The 21,126-nt window shown below is 43.9% G+C and overlaps 1 protein-coding gene across 1 annotated transcript in view; it reads right to left on the bottom strand.

Annotated features, from left to right (window-relative positions):
* MRAP2 (melanocortin 2 receptor accessory protein 2) overlaps positions 1-9,736 on the bottom strand; it is a 192,568-nt gene extending 182,832 nt beyond the window's left edge. Inside the window, exons 1-2 of the mRNA XM_069236615.1 lie at positions 9,640-9,736; positions 1,311-1,410 (exon numbers count right to left, since the gene is read on the bottom strand). Of these exons, the coding sequence (XP_069092716.1) occupies positions 1,311-1,410; positions 9,640-9,736 (197 nt within the window). The remainder of the gene's footprint in view (positions 1-1,310; positions 1,411-9,639) is intronic.
* Between the last annotated feature and the right edge of the window lie 11,390 nt (positions 9,737-21,126).

Raw genomic sequence — 21,126 nt, forward strand, 5'->3', positions numbered from 1 at the left:
GGATCTACACAAATTACCCCTTGCTGAATTCAGAATTTTGTCTACTTTTCAGAAATATTGCGGTTTCTGGGATCCAGCATTGGTTTCATGCCCATTTCTGTCACTGACTGGAAGGAGGCTGAAAGCAAAAAAAATCGTAAAAATGGGGTATGTCCCAGTAAAATGCCAAAATTGTGTTGAAAAATTGGGTGTTCTGATTCAAGTCTGCCTGTTCCTGAAAGCTGGGAATCTGGTGATTTTAGCACCACAAACCGTTTGTTGATGCCATTTTCAGGGAATAAACCACAAGCCTTCTTCTGCAGCCCCTTTTTCCCATTTTTTTGAAAAAAACTAAATTTTCACTGTATTTTGGCTAATTTCTTGGCCTCCTTCTGGGGAACCCACAAAGTCTAGGTACCTCTAGAATCCCTAGGATATTGGAAAAAAAGGACGCAAATTTGGCTTGGCTAGCTTATGTGGACAAAAAGTTATGAGGGCCTAAGCGTGAACTGCCCCAAATAGCCCAAAAAATGCTCAGCACAGGAGGGGGAAAAGGTCTGGCAGCGAAGGGGTTAAACAAAGGGGCATATTTAAAAAAAGTGGAGCTAAATCCACTGCAGCGCCACTTTTCTAGCACCCCTCAGGACCTCCCTACCGCTACCATGTGTGTGCTATATTTAATATACGGCGCACCATGGTGCTGTGTCGTGGCCACAGCATCGAACCTTTGGACTCTATTGATGTATTTTGCAGGACTAGCAAGAAATATTTTTGCACTAGTCCTGCAAAATACATTAAATGGTGTGCCTCCTTTTAATGCCTGCTCAGAGCAGGCGTTAAAAAATGCTGCTAAAAATGGTGGAGCGGAATCTCAGAGATTCCACTGCACCATTTTTGTGGTACCCCCTACGGGGGAACGCCCCCTTTGCATACATTATGCATGGCGGATGTATAATATGGTGCAAAGGTTTGCAAAGTAGTCTGTGCGTGCCTTGCGCCACTGTTAATATGGCGGGGGATTTTTGAAGCTTAACACCACATTAGCATTAACAAAATGACGCTAATGTGGCACTAGAACTTCTTAAATCTGGTCTAAAGTTTTTAACAGTCCAGTATAAATGTGCAGTAGCCGATCAGTTCAAAATGATATTTACATCATCCAAACGAGGCGAAAATTGCATCTCACTTGTCAGTTTGCATGGTTCCAAAATTAAGCAATTGGACAGTACTTATTTTCTCAGGCGCTCATGAGCATAAAGAATGGGGTTAAAGGATAGGTGAAATGGTGAAGATGAGTTAAAATGCGCAAAACGTGCTTTAAATTGACTTACTCTTGGTGTGGTGCTCCTGTCTTAGTCAGCAAGGTCAGCACAAAAAACATGAAAATGACGAAGACTGCAAGGCCAACCCAGAATCCGATAACAATGGAATCTGCAAGAAATTTAAGAAACATGTAGTTATTTCACATTGGTGAAACGATTTGCACGCAAAGTGATGTAAGCATCAGCTAGATGAAGACTGCATTTGACTTCATTTCCATAAAATGGTCACTGTTTTGTATGTTTTGTATGTTTTGCTAAGTTTCGAATAGGTCGCAAAAGGGTGAGCTAATCAGTTGAAAATGAGGCATAACATGAAGGATTGGTGTTTAACAGAATTCTACATGCTTTGCCTTTTCTGTAAGCATTCCTTCCAGTGTGTTTCTGCAAGGTCGATCTTCTGAAATCTTTCAGGGGAAAACAGAGAGGTGCGGTAATTATGGCACAAGTCGGGAATTCAGGTCCATGTTTAAACTCCTGTTTTTAGAGGAATCAAAATTGATTCCCCAGCGTAAAATCAGGAAGTAAATAAAAGTCTGGTTTAAAAAGAAAAAAGGAAAACACAGTTTTAGCAAACAGTTAAAGTAAAGCGATTTGAGCTGTCTGAGGTCACTCAGGATCCCGGCGTAAACATGGGATAATGCCTATTGGTATTGGATAGAATGCTATGCTGGTTCAATAGGCCTTACATTCTAGTTTTAAACACCTTACTAATGATAACAAGTGGTTACGTCTTGGTAGTAGGAAACACAATTGGGGCCATGCAGTGCCACAGGCCTTGGGAGACTTTCTGAATTTAGTGGGGCGAACAGCATAATGAGGGCGAACATCCAAATAGTCTGTTTCGATTGAGCTGCCTTAAAGAATGACAGGTCTCTAAAGTAGGCAAAGACTAATTTATACTCGTTTTGCGCCGAATATGCGTAATTTTTTTTACAGAAATTCAGTGCAAAACAAACTCCATATTTATATTTTGGCGCTAGACCCGTCTTGTGCCAAATTTATGGAGTTAAAGTCATTTTTTGGACATGAAAACCTACTTTGCGTCAACGAGATGCAAAGAAGACATTCCTGTGAAAAAAATGACTCTATGGCCTTAGCGCCATACTTATTGCCCCGTGCTTAAATCACACACGGGGGAGGATGGGTCAAATAATGGTGCAAAGTTTGCTTTGCACCATTATTTTGATGCCTGGGTCAGGGCAGGCGTTTGGGTACCTGTGGGCCTATTGGCATGGTGGAACACCATGTAATAAGCCCACAGGTGCCCTCCCTAGGCCCCAGGGACACCCCCACCCACACCAGAGGGGCAGCGGAGGATGGGGGACCCCATCACAGGTAAGTACAGGTAAGTATTTTATTTTTAAAGTGCCATTGTGTGCCCTGAAATGGCCCCCCTACATGGCACTGGGTGCAATGGCCATGCCCATGGGACCCTGGTCCCCTGCGCTGGCCATTGGGGTGGTAGGCATGACTCCTGTCCTTTCTAAGACAGGAGTTATGTGGTATGGATGGTTTTGCATCTGAAAATGAGGCTAGCTAGTTAGAGTCATTTTTTTTTACTCTAACCTGGCTAACGTCATTTTTTGGTGCAAACCCCCCTTCTTTCATACCGCCAGCCCCACCCGGCTAACGTCATTTTTTTTTTTACGCTAGCATACCCTTTGCACCGGCTTGCACCATTCCATAAATAAGGTGTCCAGCTGGTGCTCAGAAATGGTGCAAGCCGGTGCTAAACTTTTTGGTGCAAAACTGCATTGGTGCAGTTTTGCACCAAAAAGTATGGTCTTTAGATCCTTGCGTAATTTTAATACAGCACCGCCCAGCAGATTTTAGTTATAGCATCTGTGTCAGTGATGGTAGATGGCCAGCAAATTCTGGATGTCAAGTCAGGTTACCTGTTGCAAAGTACATTAGGAAATCTTTGGGCAGGTACACAGGAGTTATTAAAGGTATGCCTTGTGGACAACGAACAAAGCCAATCAAGAACTTTCAGGGAGAGTGTGATGTGGGCTTGATGTTTAGGCTAAAAGTAAGCAAGGGAGTGGCATTCTGGGTTGTTGGGAGTTGGAAATGTATTTTTTGTACAGCCTGAGAAGACGGCATTTCAGTAGTCTAAACAAGAGAGGACGAGTATTGTGCTTACTCAGGCAATTTTGAGGTGGAGGCGAGGGCTAATAACCAGGAGGTTGCTGTGCAGCACACAGTTTCTGAACTGGTGTGTGGTAGACTCATTGAGCAGTAGCAGAATGTAGAAATGATGGGACCCCCCTGCATAATATGAAGAGGGGCCCATGAGGCTCCCGTATCTCATAGATATTCATTGGCCTTGGGCAGATGGGGGCCCCCTGCGCAGCAGAGCCTGCAGGTAATTGCCCCTGTCATTGACTCAGAGAAAGGTGATAGATCTACAGATCCCAAGAGCAGGATTGCAGGTTTCTCACTGTTATTTACTTTTCATGTTTGTAATTTTTTTCCACGTGTTAAATTTAACATTCATGAGAAGTAAAAGAGAAACACCGTTACAAACTCTTCCAAAACACAAAGGGGCATATTTATACTCTGTTTGCATTGAATTAGCGTCATTTGTTTTTTCTCTAATTCGATGCAAAACTAACTCCATATTTATACTTTGGTGCTAGACCCAACTAGCACCAAATTTATGAAGTTAAAGTAATTTTTTGATAGTGGAAACCTACCTTGCCTTAATGAGATCCAAGGTAGGCATTCCCGTGCAAAAAAAAGACTCTATGGCCTTAACGTCATATTTATACTCCCAGGGAAAAATGGTACACGGGAAGGAGGAAGGGTCAAAAAATGGTGCAAAGCTTGCTTTGTCCTGTTTTTTAACTCCTGGGTCAGGGCAGGTGTTAGGGGACCTGTGAGCCTATTTCCATGGTGAAACACCATGGTATAAGCCCACAGGTGTCTTCCCCAGGCCCCAGGGGCACCCCCACCCACACCAGAGGAATTGCAGAGGATGGGGGGCCCCATCACAGGTAAGTACAGATAAGTACAGGTAAGTATTGCATTTTATTTTTTAAAGTGCCATGGGGGTCCCTGTAATGGGCCCCTACACATGGCACAGGGTGCAATGGCCATGTGGTGGTGGGCATGACCGTCATGTGGCATGGTAGGTTTAGCACCATAAAATGACGCTAATCTGGTTAGAGTCACTTTTTAGGATCGAGCCTGCGTCTCATGCGCTTGTGCATATGTTTCGCTTGCGAGACGCTTTAGTAGTTAGAAAAGGGCTCGGAGCCCAGTCAATGTCTCATCAGTGTTTTTCATTGGTTCGTGGGCTTGCCTGTTAAAATCTGCTTGCTTTCATTTGTGGAAGGCATGCATATGTCATGCCTATTTCAGTGGTTAGCCCTCCTCGAGCGCAGCGACCAAGTACTGAAAACATGCGAGGCTCGCTGTTTTCCATCCGGTTTGTGGACTACTTTTTATCTTTTTTTCGCAGCGCAATCTCGCTTGGCAGAAGTAGAGCACTTTCCATGACATCAACCCTGTTACATAGTTAATTGCACTTTTGCTGGTTACGTAGATAATTGCATTTTTGCCGATAGGTTTCACTATGAGTGAACTGTAGCAGCGTGATCGCGCTCTTTTTTTCCATTTAATGTGGCAAGAAAAGTCTGGTTGGGAGTTTATAACGGCTAATAGCTCTAACTCGGAGAAATGTGAGACCCGTTGCATTGCAAATGCTTGTTTTTTACTCTAACGTGCCTAAAGTCATTTTTTGGTGCTAAACCCCCTTCTTCTATACCACCAGCCCCACCGACGATTTTTTTTTTTTTCACTCTAGCCTACCCTTTGCACCAGCTAGCACCATTCCATAAATATGGTGCCCGGCTGGTGCACAAAAATGGTGCAAGCCGGTGCTAAACGTTTTGGTGCAAAACTGCTTTAGTGCAGTTTTGCACCAAAAAGTATAAATAAGGGCCAAAATGTGCAAACATTTACACTTGAGCAATGTACTAATGTTTGAATGGTTCAATTTTTGTATAACCTTGGCATTCAAGTGCCTATTTATCCCTCAACAACAAACAAACAACAATACAAGTGCCCATTTCCAGTATAATCTTTGCAGTAAATATAACAAACAGTGCGGTAGGTAACACTGAAACATCATAATATGCAATTAAAAAAAATCCCTCAGGTTTGTGCTCGATTCAGATACCAGGGCTTCAGTTAGTTGTTTCTCAGCCCCTGACATTGAAGGTTAGGTACAATTAATTATTTCTAGCAGCATATATCCAAGCAAATACATTAAGTCGTATTAACTATTATTTCACACAATGTGGCCCAACAAAGGAACTTGCTCTGCTGCATTACGTAAAAAAAGGGAGCATGCATGGGGAGAGGAAGTAACGAGGAGAAATAAAGATATTCTTCATTCTTACATCTCTGTCAGATAGGGGCGTCATTTTGAGGATCACTGACAAAATACTGGAAACAGAAATGTTGTGCGGACATAATATTGCATAAAAAATATCGAGGACTGATTTATCAAAAAGGTAAGTGCAAATTGGGAAGTATAGATTTATTATTCTTAACTCCACATCTATGTACCTTGATGATATCTATCTATCTATCTATCTATCTATCTATCTATCTATCTATCTATCTATCTATCTATCTCTCCATATATATATATACATATATATATCTATATGTATACATATATATAGATATATCTCTTCAAGGTACATAGATGTGGAGTTATATATAGTAAAATGTTGCTTACCTATAGGAACTTACCTTCACATGATACTTGACACAATAGTTTGGCCACAATATTTCTTTTTCCGATATTCAGCCCAAATAGCCATTTTGGTGCAATCCCAGGGAGCTAGGTATGCGTCAAAATGCCCATGCTCCACCCATGTAATACCTACCTTACGGAAAGTAATGCACCACAATGCAAAGCACTGTCTCTAAAATATACCAAGAGTGAGAAATGGTTTCTGGTCTAGTAGACAGGCATGTGTAGCTGTCCTTCACTGGAACAGTTCACTGAATTTTGTTTTTCAAACTAACTGTGGATATCCAATACATTTCTGAGCCCTACTGCATTCCGTGGTTGTTGTTTGCCTATATGCCTCCCACCTTCCCTACGTTCCGTTGTTTCTTGTTCCATTCCTCCCACCCCTCCAGCATTCTGTTGTTTCTTGCACATTCCCTGCCTACCCTATCACATTCCATCATTGCTTGCCCTCTCCTTCAATTCCTCAAATGTTCAGTTGCTGCTTGCCCCATCCCACTGACTCCGCCCACATTCACTTCTTGTTGTTTGCCCCTTTCTCACTCACCCTCTCCTGGCTTCCATTGTGGCTTGCTCCCACACCATCCCACATTGTGTTGTTTGCTTGCCCCTGCCACTAGAAAAAAAAAATGATATCATGCTGCCAGGTCTGGCTGTGTCACAATGTATTTTTCCCTAACTTTCAGCAATGCTGCATAGTTTTGCTTTACATTATTTTGCATTATTAAACCATACTAATTCCAAAAAGGATTTTGCATTGGGATTGCACCACAAAAGTGACACTGTACAGGTTCAAATACTCTGGTATAGCCATATGGAGCCATTTTAACTATGTTGACTTTGTTCCTGGTATTTCCTTTTCACCTCAGAAACAAAGGATAAAAGGGCAGTGCCAGTGGTCCTAAAGGGCAAGTAAATGGTGACAACTTTCTGAAAAATGGAGAACAGACATGGAAACGTGTTAAGGAAGGTGCTGACTGCGTGCAAACCGTGCAAAGCTGAAGTAAGCACAACACCCCTTATTGCTTACATTGCCAACATCATAACCATTTACTAATTCATTTACAAATTCACATAATCATGCATGCACAAACCTGCAGATTCCATTAAAGAACAGCTGTTAACATGGTCAGTGTTCACACAAGCACTCTTTCAAATGAAAACGCCATAGACCAAGCCAATAAAAAGAACTACTGAGAAGTGTTATTCCACCATGAAATGCTACTCCATTGGGTACAAATACTCATCTGAGACATCAGAACAAGGTGAGAAAACTACTGGAAAAGAAAATTATGCCATGTAAAGCAATCTATTATTACACCAAATAGCAGTCTTTATGGAGATTAGGACTCAACTTAGGCACCATCAAAAATTAGCTGCATATGTTTGCTTCTCACATCATCCCCTAAAAATATGCAACATGCCATGCTAATGGAGATGCTTTGCGTTTGATGATTGTCTGCACTGGTTCCTTCTACTCACAAGAGACACCAACGGCGTATTTCAATCATCCATATACAAGTCACTATGGTAAATAATGGATGCATTGCAACTCATGCTACCCTCTCGACCACGGACACCACTGCATATATTACAAGGAGATAAAAACTTTTACAGCATCACAATACAACACTTACACCCTCACACCAACACCCGCTGCTCCAACAACTCATTGCTGCCTTTTCCCCGACTTGTGATAGCAGCTACTGCTAAAGTCATGGTTGATGAGAGCCTACCACTACAGAACAGAATCATGGTAGGGCACGTGCCTGGACCATATGCAGCATTGAGTAAACAATTGAAGTCCTCAAACAAAGACTCCTGTGCCTCCATCATTGCACAGCGGGACTCGGGTCCACCTAGTGATTACTGGGCACCTACTGATGGTCTCCTGCAGACTCTACAACATGGCCATCAACAGATGACTACCAGCCTTAAAACCTCAGGGGGAACCACTGAAAAGATCAACAGCACGACTACAACAACATGGGATGGTCAAGGAAAGGGAACTTTCCATTGTCCTGGGAGTGTGGATCAGCATAGGAAGAGGCATCTGGCATAAAGGCTGCATAGCTGACACTTCAAAGGGCCTTGAGATGTTTAAAGTGAGAGCAGAAATTCTACAAAGGCTATGAAAGTATATTTTCTACTGCCACAAGATGTATGCTCTTGTCCTTGATTCCTCCCAAAGATCCTAGAGCCCATGTCTCCCTCACTTGAAGAACTCAAACTCACTGTGGCCTACAAAAAGATGACATACAGGCCAACAACTGATATTCAGATATAGGAGATGCAACTCTGCTGAGTCCAACAGGGGCAAAAACTCCTAAAGATGTTAGGATGGTTCAAGGGCCTTGTTCTAGGGAGGTCATTAATAAGGCTTCAGAACCGTTGTAGGCTTGCGGTTAGAAATGGTGGTTTATTGCATAGATCTTTGAATAACAGAAATTAGACACTTATGCCCAGAATTATGGGCTTTGTGACAAAGGGAGGTGCAGCAAGTTGCCTTCCTGCACTGCCCTGAGTCACAGGGAAAGGGCAAGAGTGCACGGTATCTATCCAATACAGTTAATTCCTGTCCTTTCTCCCTGCACTGGTGCCCTTTTGTCAACATAGCGCCAACACAGGCATCCTTGCACCTTGGTGCAAGGGTGCATGCGTTGAATGAAGGATTGTTTTTGTGCAGGTGGGGCACCTTCCTCCACAAAAACAATACTGAGACTTTTTCATCTTTGGATGTAGCACACCTAGAAAGAAGAATAAACAAGGAGGAATAAACATATTTCTCCTTGTTGACCTTTGCTGGGGAGGTGGATATTTTTGGCACATTCTCAGGTTTGCAAGTTTTTGTAAATCTGGGAATGTGTCAAAATCCATGGATGTTTTGTGAGAACACGCATGCAACACCCATGGAAACGTTCTCTGGTGTAGAGTAATGTAACACAGCAATTTGTGTTGCGTTACATTACTAGACATCTATGAAGCCATGCAGGGCCATGCAAGGTGATTTTGTATAGCGTCATAAATCTCACTTAAGTTTGCACCATGTTGCGTTGCATAAACGGAACACAGTCCCTTTCCTTAAGTCACTTTCTGGTCCAACCACCATGGACAATGATCGTCTTCTTTTTCTCACCCAGAACTCTCTGTCTGATACCTACACTTTCCTCTAAGCCCCTAGCAGTGATTTAGTCCACCCCGGAGTGCTTAACCTTTGTGATAACGTACTGTTCTCCCTTCATCTGAGAGGCGGGAAAAGAAAGATTTTCCCAACAATGTGGTAAATGTTTTCATATATTGGGTAGATTAGACTGCAGCTCCACTTAAATAAATGGTACAGGGTCATGGCAGTCCTGTTTTCACGCCCTCTGGGTTTATGAGTTCATGGGGAAAAGTGAGAGACGAAAGAAAACAAGAACGAATATAAAGGAAAAAACTGACTCCTCTAAAAGAATTAAAGAGGAAAGAAAATGTTCTCACAAGCTTTCTTCACTCACCTGGGATGCTATTGAGCCTCTGCCGACGATGCCCACCAGTCTTCCATTCACACGCCCTCAGAGTTCTCCTCACTCTCCTCCACGCCGATACAAGTGCTAGCCTCTGGGTTCGTGATCTCAGGCATTTGCTCCTGCCACCACATCCATTCAATCTCTGCTGATCTTCTCATGCTCTCTCTGTTTCCTCTACATCCCTAACCTGGAAAACCCAGTCCCTTTTTAATGTTGCTGCTCGCCTTTCCGTGTTTGCTTGTCCAACCACCCATTTCCCCATTCTGGTGTTTTTCCCTTTTCTTCTCCTTTTTCCTTTTCAGATATTCTCCCTCTCTGACATTGTCTTTCCTCTCTTCTCAGGTTTCCAGATAATGCGCTGGCTGATCGCCCTGGAGTTCCAGATGCTTCTCTCCTTCTGCACTGGGTCACTTCACAGGCCTGTTGTGGCCTGCATACAAAGTAAGAGATCACTTGTAATAAGGAGTTTAATACATTTTATTTATTCTCTGTCTACACGTTCTCAACATATACCCTATTGAGAACATCAATTTACTTTATTTAGTTGACTCTGCATTTGGGATCTCTTTAGAGCTGCTCGAAGAATGTATTGCCTAGGCTTATATACGGTGTAGGGCTCCTTTAGTTCTACTTCCTCTGGCTGAGGATTGGGCTAGAGTATGATTGTGCTTGTTCTTGGAGGGGTGTGGAATGGCTGCAGTTTCATTCCCTGTTTGTGAATTGTGTCCTTTTGATGAGGTCATAACTTTTTGACTCGGAGTGTCTTATAGAATAGCATTACGTGAAGGAAAAATGCTGATGATTTCAGGAGTTTGTTCAGATGTGCCGTCATAGGTATGAAATGTGATATGATGTAGGTCCAGGGGATCCCACAATTATGGCACCTCAAAATTTACCTCAATCAAAATGTGCACAATTCAATGAATTGGAGATGGTGTTAAAACTCAATTTCATGAAGTAATATGTCCCTGCGTTGAAGCACATTCCCACACATTAAAAATCAGAAACTACATTCAATTAACTAAAAGGGCCCACTCTATAACTGAGTTCCAGATGAGTAGAATAGTTAAAGGGTTTTATTACAAATTTCAAATGAGTCATTTCCATAAAGGCTCTCAGTGAGTAGGGCAATACTGAGAGGTCCCAAATCTGAAAATTAGTCAGAATCCATAGCAGCATCTAAGTCTTCAGGAAAGTCTTCTGGCTCACCCTCAAAATCAAGGATTTTTATAAATTATTTTAACATATTAAATTAACAGAACTGCAGAATCACTGTGGTGTGAGTAAAAGTATCTTTGTTTAGGAAATCGGAGTACAACCTAATTAAACGTCAAATTGTCTTGGCACCTAAGTACTCTCCTTTTAAATAATATAATTATTCTGCCCACTCTAGGCTAATGTCACCCGAAGATGGTAGAACAAACTATTTACAAGAACAACCACTGATTATTATGAAAGAATATCGTACAGAGAACTTGCGGAAGGTCCTTGAGACTGTTACAGTTTTGTATTGCACTGGGGACGATTCATCAAGAACAGCATGAGCAATTACAATGAAAATAAACAATAACAGATCTGTTTGAATGTGTGCTGCAGAAATAAACAAGGATGACATCCATCTTGAATAAGATGGCTCCCAGGTTTTAATGGAGGCCTAGTTAACATTGGTCAATAGCATTATATCAGTGTTTACATGTATATATTCATGAGTATAATCACATTGTGCATCTGCATGTTGCAACTATTGCAGAAAACATAAATGCACAAAAATTCTTAACAGTGACTCATACCCATTTTTGGCTCAGGTGGCTTACTGTTTTTTATAAGCACCTAACAATAGAAACACAATTAGCCCTGCGGGCTATAGCAGAGCAGAATAAAAAAAAACGTGCTGAAATGATTTGTGCCTATTTCCTAACTGATAGTGATTTACAGAATTGTACAGTTATATCGATCTCGCTCTTTATTCTCAAACACGTTTTAAAGAATGTGACAAATTCAATAAAACCTTCCAACACTGAACGTCCTTCTTATGAAACGGTAAAGATCATCGATTTTTGTCTCTTGTATTCCGGCATTACCAAAAGCAAATTATTAATTCTCTTAAACAGTTAAGTTATAGTGGTTTAGTTTTATGGAAAAAGACTGCATTAATTTAAATCAAGAAATTGCTGCCCACTTGCAAGTTTTTTTATATTATGTTTCTAAATTAAAGGAAGTGTAGTTTATTGTCTCAACATTCTTTAACATTATTTTAAAGGAATGTCTAAACTATAGACAGAGCCAATGGAATTATGTGATTGCGCGGCCACTGCGATTTTCGCATAGTTGTAGATGTGCCGCATTTGCCACATAAACCATCCTCTGCTGCATAATCTGCAGACTTTAACAAATAATTGTTTCTAACTCAAACTGTTCAAAAGTTACAAAAAATGCAGCGACACGTATTGCTGCACAGTGGAAGGCCCTGTGCAAAGGATGACTGATCACCTTTCTGTAGCTTATTGCTATATTTAAGTGTTACACGGGTACTAATGAAGTGCAATAAATACCCAGACTGTGTTAACATGTTTTAAAATGACAAAATAATGAGGTAGTACTAACAAAATGTGCCTCATAATGCTTCATAATAAGCCTTTTATTGCCGTATAGTTTATTTAACCCTGCTGCATAATTTGGCCTACCCCTGTAGCATAATTCCAGTGGCCCTGACTATAGATAACTAGGGGCCAGATGTATCAACTGATTTTGCACTCGCAAACAGCGAAATTGGCCGTTTGCGAGTGCAAAATCGGGGTCTGCAATGCATCAACTGCATTCGCAGACCAAAAAATGAAAATCGCAAAAATTGTGATTCGCAAAATCCAGGTCGCAAAGCAATTCTGCAAAAAATCGCAAATTGCGATTTTTCGCAGAATGGTACTTTGCACTTGCAAAATACCATGACCTGCAACCAGGTGGTAACCTGGTGCAGAATTTAAAAATGCAGTATAACTGCATTTTTAAATTAAATATGTAAAGCACACATACCCTTTTGGCACGTGTGTACTTTACATGTGCAAAAATAAAAAATTGGGGTGCAGGAGAGGGGGCCTTAGGCCCCCAGCACCCTGGCCCTTTGCATTTCCCAAATTGCGATTTCTGTTTCAGAAATCGCAATTTAGGAAATGCAAAAAATTTGCAGCTATGGGCCTGTTGGCCCATAGCTGCGAATGGGGCCAGTATAGCAATTTACGATTCGGTAATTGCATTTGCGATTTTTAAGAAATCGCAATTACTGAATCGCAAATGTGATACATGGCCCTTTGCGAGTCGGTAATTGCGATTTCTTAAAAATCGCAATTACCGAATCGCAATGGGCCAGATTCATACATCTGGCCCTAAATGTATTGTTAGTTGAAATGTGCATGGATAAATGTTGTTGGTCGTTTTGTCCCCTTTTTCAGGATTATATTTTATTTGTCCATGCCCCGCAACCATTGAACTGGTGCATCCATCTTTGTACCCTTTGCTGTATGGTGAAGTGAGAGCGGCATTCCAACTACGTTATGCTTCACGGTCAGAGTGGGCATGCATGCACACATACTTAAGGACTATTAAGATCTTCTAATTGATCTGTGCATGATGATCCTTATGTGATTATGGACAGTGGAGGAATGCGGCACATTGCCCAGGAGAAAAGGAATGTCTTGCCTCCTTAATGCATGCATTAGTCCACATTGTGATGGCAGCAATGCTAACGTGCTGTTGATTCAAGCTCAGGTAGGGTGGATTGGAATCTCATGATAACAGGATCCAGTGGCCATTCTGAAGCGGGCTTTAGAATAATAATAAAGTGGTAAGTTTGTGTGGCTACCTTGGACTCCGTCACTGTTGATTTTGATGACATATTGTGCTCATTTTTATTTATCATCAGTCTAGCAGAATTATGCAGTTGAGTCACTTGTAAGCCAGATGCTGAATTAACTATAGAAGACATAATTGTAACCAGCTTTGTACTGAGAAGGGTTATAAGACCCTCTTATAAGTATGTTGTGTTTATGATAGGGAGATAAGTTTTGGAACAGTAATGCTCCAATCCAGTAATTATGAGTATTTGTCCCCTGAATGAATAAATAACCATGAAACCTGTGAATATCCGGTCCCTTTCCAGTCATTATTCCAGAGTCCAGAGATGCATTGGCTGGAATTCACCACCTGCTCTGAACAGATGGCACAAATTAGCAGGTGGGCCACAATGGGTAGAGAGGGACAGAGGGGATAGATCATGGTATGGCATTGCTAGGGGGTGCACTGCATGCTGCCTGTGCTTTGGCAGTGAGTCAGTGGAGTCCGGGCTTAGGCTGTGCTTACTGTCGCAGCCTCCTGATCCTAGTGGCATTACTGGGTGTGGATTTTAGTCCAGTGTTCCTACACCCAGTAATTATAGGTACGTGAACACTGACCAGTTCATAGTCTGGTAGAGTGGCATTACCTTGAGGGCGCCACATAACTTGTCATGAGGCACACAGAGGTTAAAATGCTTCAGACATTAGGTTATGTGCAGCTTTCAAGTTCATTTTTAAGGATTATTGATGTTTATTTACTATGAAGATTTGCTTGGAAATGAAGTAATTTGCATATTTCAAGGGAAGCTAGCATGTAACAGAATGCATGAGAGGAAAGTAGAAATATGATATCTGCTGATATGACAAAGGTAGCAGTAAATACAGTGTTAGACCTGGTATCCATAGGGTGTTTTTACCCCAAAGGTTTCGCCTTTCACCTCATGTTCTGTTGCTGTATCTCTTTGTTGGCCTTAGGATTCTGAGAACTTTACCATTATTAACCAGTGCTGAAGTGCATGTGCTTTCCCTCTAAACATGGTAACATTGGTGTATCCACAACTGTCATATTTAACTTACTTGTAAGTCTCCTGTAAAGTGATGTTCCTTATACCCAGGGCCTGTTAATTAAATACTACTAGTGGGCCTGCAGCACTGGTTGTGCCACCCACTTAAGTAGCCCTGTAAACATGTATCAGGCCTTCCAGTGCAGAGTCTGTGTGTGTGCAGTTTCACTGCCACTTCAACATAGCATTAGAATCCCCTTGCCAAGCCTTAAACTCTCCTTTTGTTACATATTAGCCACCTCTAAGGTAGGCCTTAGGTAGTCTATAGGACAGGGTGCCATGTAGATAAAAGGCTGGACATGTACTTTTAAGTTTTACATGCCATGGTAATGAAAAACTCCCAAAGTAATTTTTCATTACTGTGAGGCTTGCTCCTCTCGCAGGCCAGCATTGGGAATTCCTTAGTATACTTTCAAGCTGTAATTCCTGCGTAGAAAAGAGTATCTGCTTGATTTTCATACCAATGGAATGGTAATGACTAATCCTCTTAACTGGTAAATTCAGGTTTATTATTACTGTTCTAGAAATGCCACTTTTAGAAAGTGGGCATTTCTCTGCTCTTACTGCTCTTTGTGCCTGACAGCCTGTCTCCAATATACGTCCGGTCTGGGCCAGGTGACAGCTACATTTGTGCATTCCCTTCAGACACCCACAACACAGGAGACTCAACTGTATCTGCATTCACCTGCATACTAATCAGCATTTCCTAAGCAGAAAGGATGGGAAGGGCTCACATAAACTTCAAAGGGTAGTGGTCTGAGCCCCACACAAAGGGCTGATTACCCCCCACTGATAGTCTGGAGCTATGGCTGGGCTGAAGCCGGGGCCTGTACACTTCAGAGTGATCCTTTGAAGTCCTCCCCCACATCAAAGGTGTTTTTGGGTATAAGTACTGGAGCTCTGATCCCCTGAAATCAGCACACTACTGGAGCTGGACAGAACTCTGCTGAAGTAAAGTCTGCTGTACTGTAAGGATTGCCACTCTGCCAGGACTGATTGTTCCCAGGAACTGCTTCTCTGCATTTCTTTGCTGCCCTGCTGTCTTATGATCTCTGCCCAGGTAAGGGCAAATGAGTAAACCCACAACATGTCCAAGGGCTTGCTGGCTTGCCCCCTGTTAAAAAAACTCAGGGCCATCAAAAATGTCACCTTGAAGTCACTGACATAAGACTCTGCCCTTTGTGAGTCCAACAGATGGCTGTGGACAAGGATCAGAGCGTGTCTGAATGGTAGCCTGATCTGCTACAAAAACAGTGATTCACTTGAAGAGATTCAGCGCCCCGTGAGCTGTCTTGGCCCGACCACCAGTTATTTCCCGCAAGAATCCCAGAGACATGTATTGCTGGATATTGGCACATCTCCCTTGTGAGCGTCTTCCAGCACCGCCCTCTCTCTCTGCGATGCATTACCCCGGTAACCAAGGGAGGACCAAAGACGCAAGAATCATCAACTGTTTTTGCCCCTTCCAGGAAGACAAAAGTGTACAATAGCATCGGCCCCTCCAACACCCCGCAGTGTCCAACTCCGACCATAGTACTAGCATTTGGAGTCGGTGGACCTGCCAGCATGGTACTGTGGAGTACCGGGACCCAGGGAGGGAACATGTATAGTTGACCTGTGCTTCCCCACAGCCAGTGCAAATCAACCAAGCAACTTGTACCAAAGAATATTGTGAGAACTATTTGTTTCGGTATCAGGTAAATGCTTATATATTGACAAGCACTGCTTTGGCATTTATTCCTAAAAAGTAATATGTAATGAACTACTCAAACGATTTTTGTCGCTTTTGTCTCATTTTAGTCAGGTAAATATACTCTATTTTTCGAAACTGGTGTAGAGTTTTTGTGGTGTTTTCATTCTGTTACTGTGTGCGTGTGTTTCACAAATACTTTACACATTGCTTCGTATGTTAAGCCTGACTGCTCTGTGCCAGGCTACCAGAGGGTGACCAGAGGTTCATTTAGGGAGTGTAACCCTGACTATGATTGTGGTCCCTACATGGACAGGGTTCAAATCTCTGCTAACTAGAGGCTAAGGGCCTCCTTTACATTTGTTACGATGCTCCGATGGACCAGGTGTAGGAAGTTGGCTCTGTATGTACTATTTCAAAGTAAGAAATGGCATGCACAGAGTCCAAGGGTTCCCCTTAGAGGTAAGATAGTGGCAAAAAGAGATAATTCTAATGCTCTATTTTGTGGTAGTGTGGTCGAGCAGTAGGCTTATCAGAGGGTTGTGTTAAGCATTTGTTGTACACACACAGGCAATAAATGAGGAACACACACTCAAAGACAATTCCAAGCCAATAGGTTTTTGTATAGAAAAATATATTTTCTTAGTTTATTTTAAGAACCACAGGTTCAAGATTTACAAGTAATACTTCAAATGAGAGGTATTTCACTTAAGTAACTTAGGAACATTGAATCAGCCAAATAGCATGTACAGTTTTCACAAAAATGGCAATAAGCTATTTTAAAACTAGACAGTGCAATTTTCAACAGTTCCTGGGGGAGGTAAGTGTTTGTTAATTTTGCAGGTAAGTAAACCACCTACAGGGTTCAAAGTTGGGTCCAAGGTGGCCCACCGTTGGGGGTTCAGGACAACCCCAAAGTTACCACACCAGCAGCTCAGGGCCGGTCAGGTGCAGAGGTCAAAGTGGTGCCCAAACACATAGGCTTCAATGGAGAAGGGGGTGCCCCGGTTCCAGTCTGCCAGCAGGTAAGTACCCACGTCTTCGGAGGGCAGACCAGGGGGGTTTTGTAGGGCACTGGGGGGGACACAAGTTAGCACAAAAGGTACACCCTCAGCGGCAATGGAGTTCAATGGGAGACCCAGGGGTCTCTTCAGCGAAGCAGGCAGACAAGGGGGGGGGCTCCTCGGGGTAGCCACCACCTGGGCAAGGGAGAGGGCCACCTGGGGGTGCTTCTGCACTGGAGGCCGGATCCTTCAGGTCCTGGGGGCTGCGGGTGCAGTGTCTTTACCAGGCGTCGGGTTCTTAGCAGCAGGCAGTCGTGGTCAGGGTGAGCCTCTGGATACCCTCTGCAGGCGTCGCTGGGGGGACTGAGAGGGGTCAACTCTGGCTAGTCACAGGGTCGCAGTTGCCGGGGAGTCCTCCCTGTAGTGTTGTTTCTCCGCAGGTCAAACCGGGGGCATCGGGTGCAGAGTGCAAAGTCTCACGCTTCCGGTGGGAAACGTGTTGTCTTTAAAAGTTGCTTCTTTGTTGCAAAGATATTTCTTCTTTGGAGCAGAGCCGCTGTCCTCGGAAGTTCTTGGTCCTTTTACATGCAGGGTAGTCCTCTGAGGCTTCAGAGGTCGCTGGACCCTGTGGAACGCGTCGCTGTTGCAGTTTGTCTTGAAGTGGGGAGACAGGCCGGTAGTGCTGGGGCCAAAGCAGTTGGCTTTGAGGTCAGCAGACCTTCTTCGTCTTCAGGTTGCAGGAATCTATCTTGCTAGGTTCTGGGAGCCCCTAAATACTCAATTTAGGGGTGTGTTTAGGTCTGGGGGGTTAGTAGCCAATGGCTACTAGCCCTGACGGGTGGCTACACCCTCTTTGTGCCTCCTCCCTGAGGGGAGTGGGGCACATCCCTAATCCTATTGGGGGAATCCTCCATCTGCAAGATGGAGGATTTCTCTAAAGTCAGAGTCACCTCAGCTCAGGACACCTTAGGGGCTGTCCTGACTGGCCAGTGACTCCTCCTTGTTTTTCTCATTATCTCCTCCGGCCTTGCTGCCAAAAGTGGGGCCGTGGCCGGAGGGGGCGGGCATCTCCACTAGCTGGAGTGCCTTTGGGTGCTGTAACAAAGGGGGTGGGCCTTTGAGGCTCACCGCCAGGTGGTACAGTTCCTGCAGGGGGAGGTGAGAAGCACCTCCACCCAGTACAGGCTGTTACTAGCCACAGAGTGACAAAGGCACTCTCCCCATGTGGACAGCAACATGTCTGGTGTGTGGCAGGCTGGTAAAACTAGTCAGCCCACACTGGAAGTCGGGTATGTTTTCAGGGGGCATCTCTAAGATGCCCTCTGGGGTGTATTTCACAATAAAATGTACACTGGCAACAGTGTGCATTTATTGTGCTGAGAAGTTTGATACCAAACTTCCCAGTTTTTAGTGTAGCCATTATGGTGCTGTGGAGTTCGTGTATGACAGACTCCCAGACCATATACTCTTATTTCTACCCTGCACTTACAATGTCTAAGGTTTTACTTAGGCACTGTAGAGGCATAGTGCTCATGCACCTATGCCCTCACCTGTGGTATAGTGCACCCTGCCTTAGGGCTGTAAGGCCTGCTAGAGGGGTGACTGATCTATGCCATAGGCAGTGTGAGGTTGGCATGGCACCCTGAGGGGAGTGCCATGTCGACTTAGTCATTTTCTCCCCACCAGCGCACACAAGCTGGCAAGCAGTGTGTCTGTGCTGAGGGAGTGGTCACCGGGGTGGCATAAGACATGCTGCAGCCCTTACAGACCTTCCCTGGCATCAGGGCCCTTGGTACCAGGGGTACCAGTTACAAGGGACTTACCTGGATGCCAGGGTGTGCCAATTGTGGAAACAAAGGTACAGGTTAGAGAAAGAACACTGGTGCTGGGGCCTGGTTAGCAGGCCTCAGCACACTTTCAAATCATAACTTGGCATCAGCAAAGACAAAAAGTCAGGGGGTAACCATGCCAAGGAGGCATTTCCTTACACCAGGCCTCTCAATCATATCTATTACATGACGCAAAGCCAACCTGTGTGGCTTTGCATGGCCTCACAGATTTAGAGTAAGGCAAAGCATTGCCTTCCTCTACGTCAAGGAGGCCTTCCATGGGCATTGTGGTGGGTTTTCCCACACAACACTAATGGGTTTTGACACATTCCCAGACTTACAAGGATCTGTAAACTTGGGAATGCATCAAAACTGTGCGCCTTCCCAGAGGAGGTGTAACGAGGAAAAATAACTTTATTTCTCATTCTGCAGCACACATGGAAAGAGTAAAATGTGTCCATTGATTGCTTTTGTGCAGGAAGGTATCTCTTCCCACACATAAGGAATCGTGCCAACAACGCAGACACCCTTGAACCATGGTGCAAGGCTGCCTGCATTGGCACTAGGCACCAAATTTGTGCATTGGCTCATGCAGAAGGGACAGGATCGTGCCATATATCATTAATACAGTGCATTTCTGCCCTTTCCTTTTGACGCAAGGCAGCGCAGCAAAGTGACTTGTTGTGCTGCCCTCTGGCTAAAACCCATAAACAAGGCCCCCAATTTCTAACAGATAAGCATGGCTATTATGATGGTCATGTGTAGCGGACTCCTGACTCTTTTAAATGGATTATCTCATGTTTATTATAGTCATGGTCCAAGCGTGGTTCTTCCCTTCCAGCCAGCAATAAACTGTCCTGGAATGGAATCCCCACGCTTGAACCCAAACAAAACAAGAGTGTCAACAAAAGAACATTCTATGTCCTAAAGACATAACACTCACTGTCAATAAAGGAACAAGCATTGGTAAAGCCAATAGATCCCACCCATGCAAGACTTACTGGCTTTGACAATTGTTTTTTGCCATATTGTACAGCAGTGTGGCTGCTGTGCAGCATGACTGAAAGTTAGGAAAGAAATCACTATTATGTGGCCAGCACTGCCCACATCATAATGCTTTTTTCAGGTGCCAGGAGCAGGACAAGCAACACAATGCAGGAACTGGTGGGGGCATGCCACATAATAATGCAGGATGATGTTGGAGGGACAGGGGCAAGCCACAACAATGTAATGTTGGAGCGGGATGGGGTCAAGCAACAATGGAAAGCAGGAGGAGGAAGGAGTGACAGGGCAAACAACAACAACAGAATGTGGGAGGGTAGGAAGGGATGTGGGCAAGCAACAATGGAATGTGTTGGGGTGAGGGATGGGGCAGGCAACAACACTATGTAGGAGGGGGCAGAAGACATGGGGCAAACAATGACAACTAAATGTGGGAAGGCAGAGAAATAAACTGGAAATCCACAATTAGTTTAGAAAACAAAATGTAGGAAACCACTTCAATGATGGACCACTACTCCTGTCTAGTAAACCAGAAACCATTTCCCACCTTGGTATATTTTATAGGCATTGAAGAGTTTGGTTGTTAAGGAAACATAATTAAATATTACTTAGGGCCTCAGTCAGGTCTGCCGCTGCTGTGGCGGTCCGACTGCCACATAAAGACACTGGCAGTCAGACCTCCAGGGTTCTGCTGTCTACACCGAGATCAGTGATCCCGACAGGTTGATGGTGGGAAGAGGTTGCAATCCGCCAGGACAGTGCTGCATTACCACCTCTTTCTCTGCCAGGCTGGTGGAGAACAGGTTCAGGGAGCCACAGAGGGGCCCCTGCACTGCCCATGCACTTGGCATGGGCAGTGCAGGGTTCCCCCTGCCCAGTACCATTGCAACCTTCAGTGTCTGCTGGTGCACCCTGCAGATGACAGCATTGCTGCCAGCTCGATTACGAGCTGGAGAAAATGCTGCTACCTGTTTCCAAGTTGGCTGACAGGTGGAAACCGAGGGTTCTGCCCATCAGCTTAGTGGGAAACACCTAATAGGTCTGTTGGGGTGGTTTCCACTAGAACAGCGGCCACCCTGTCAGGAGTTTGGCAGACAGGCTTTCCCATCTGCCGAACACAAAATGAGACCTT

Source organism: Pleurodeles waltl, chromosome 5 (assembly GCF_031143425.1).
Source record: "Pleurodeles waltl isolate 20211129_DDA chromosome 5, aPleWal1.hap1.20221129, whole genome shotgun sequence".
NCBI lineage: Eukaryota > Metazoa > Chordata > Amphibia > Caudata > Salamandridae > Pleurodeles > Pleurodeles waltl.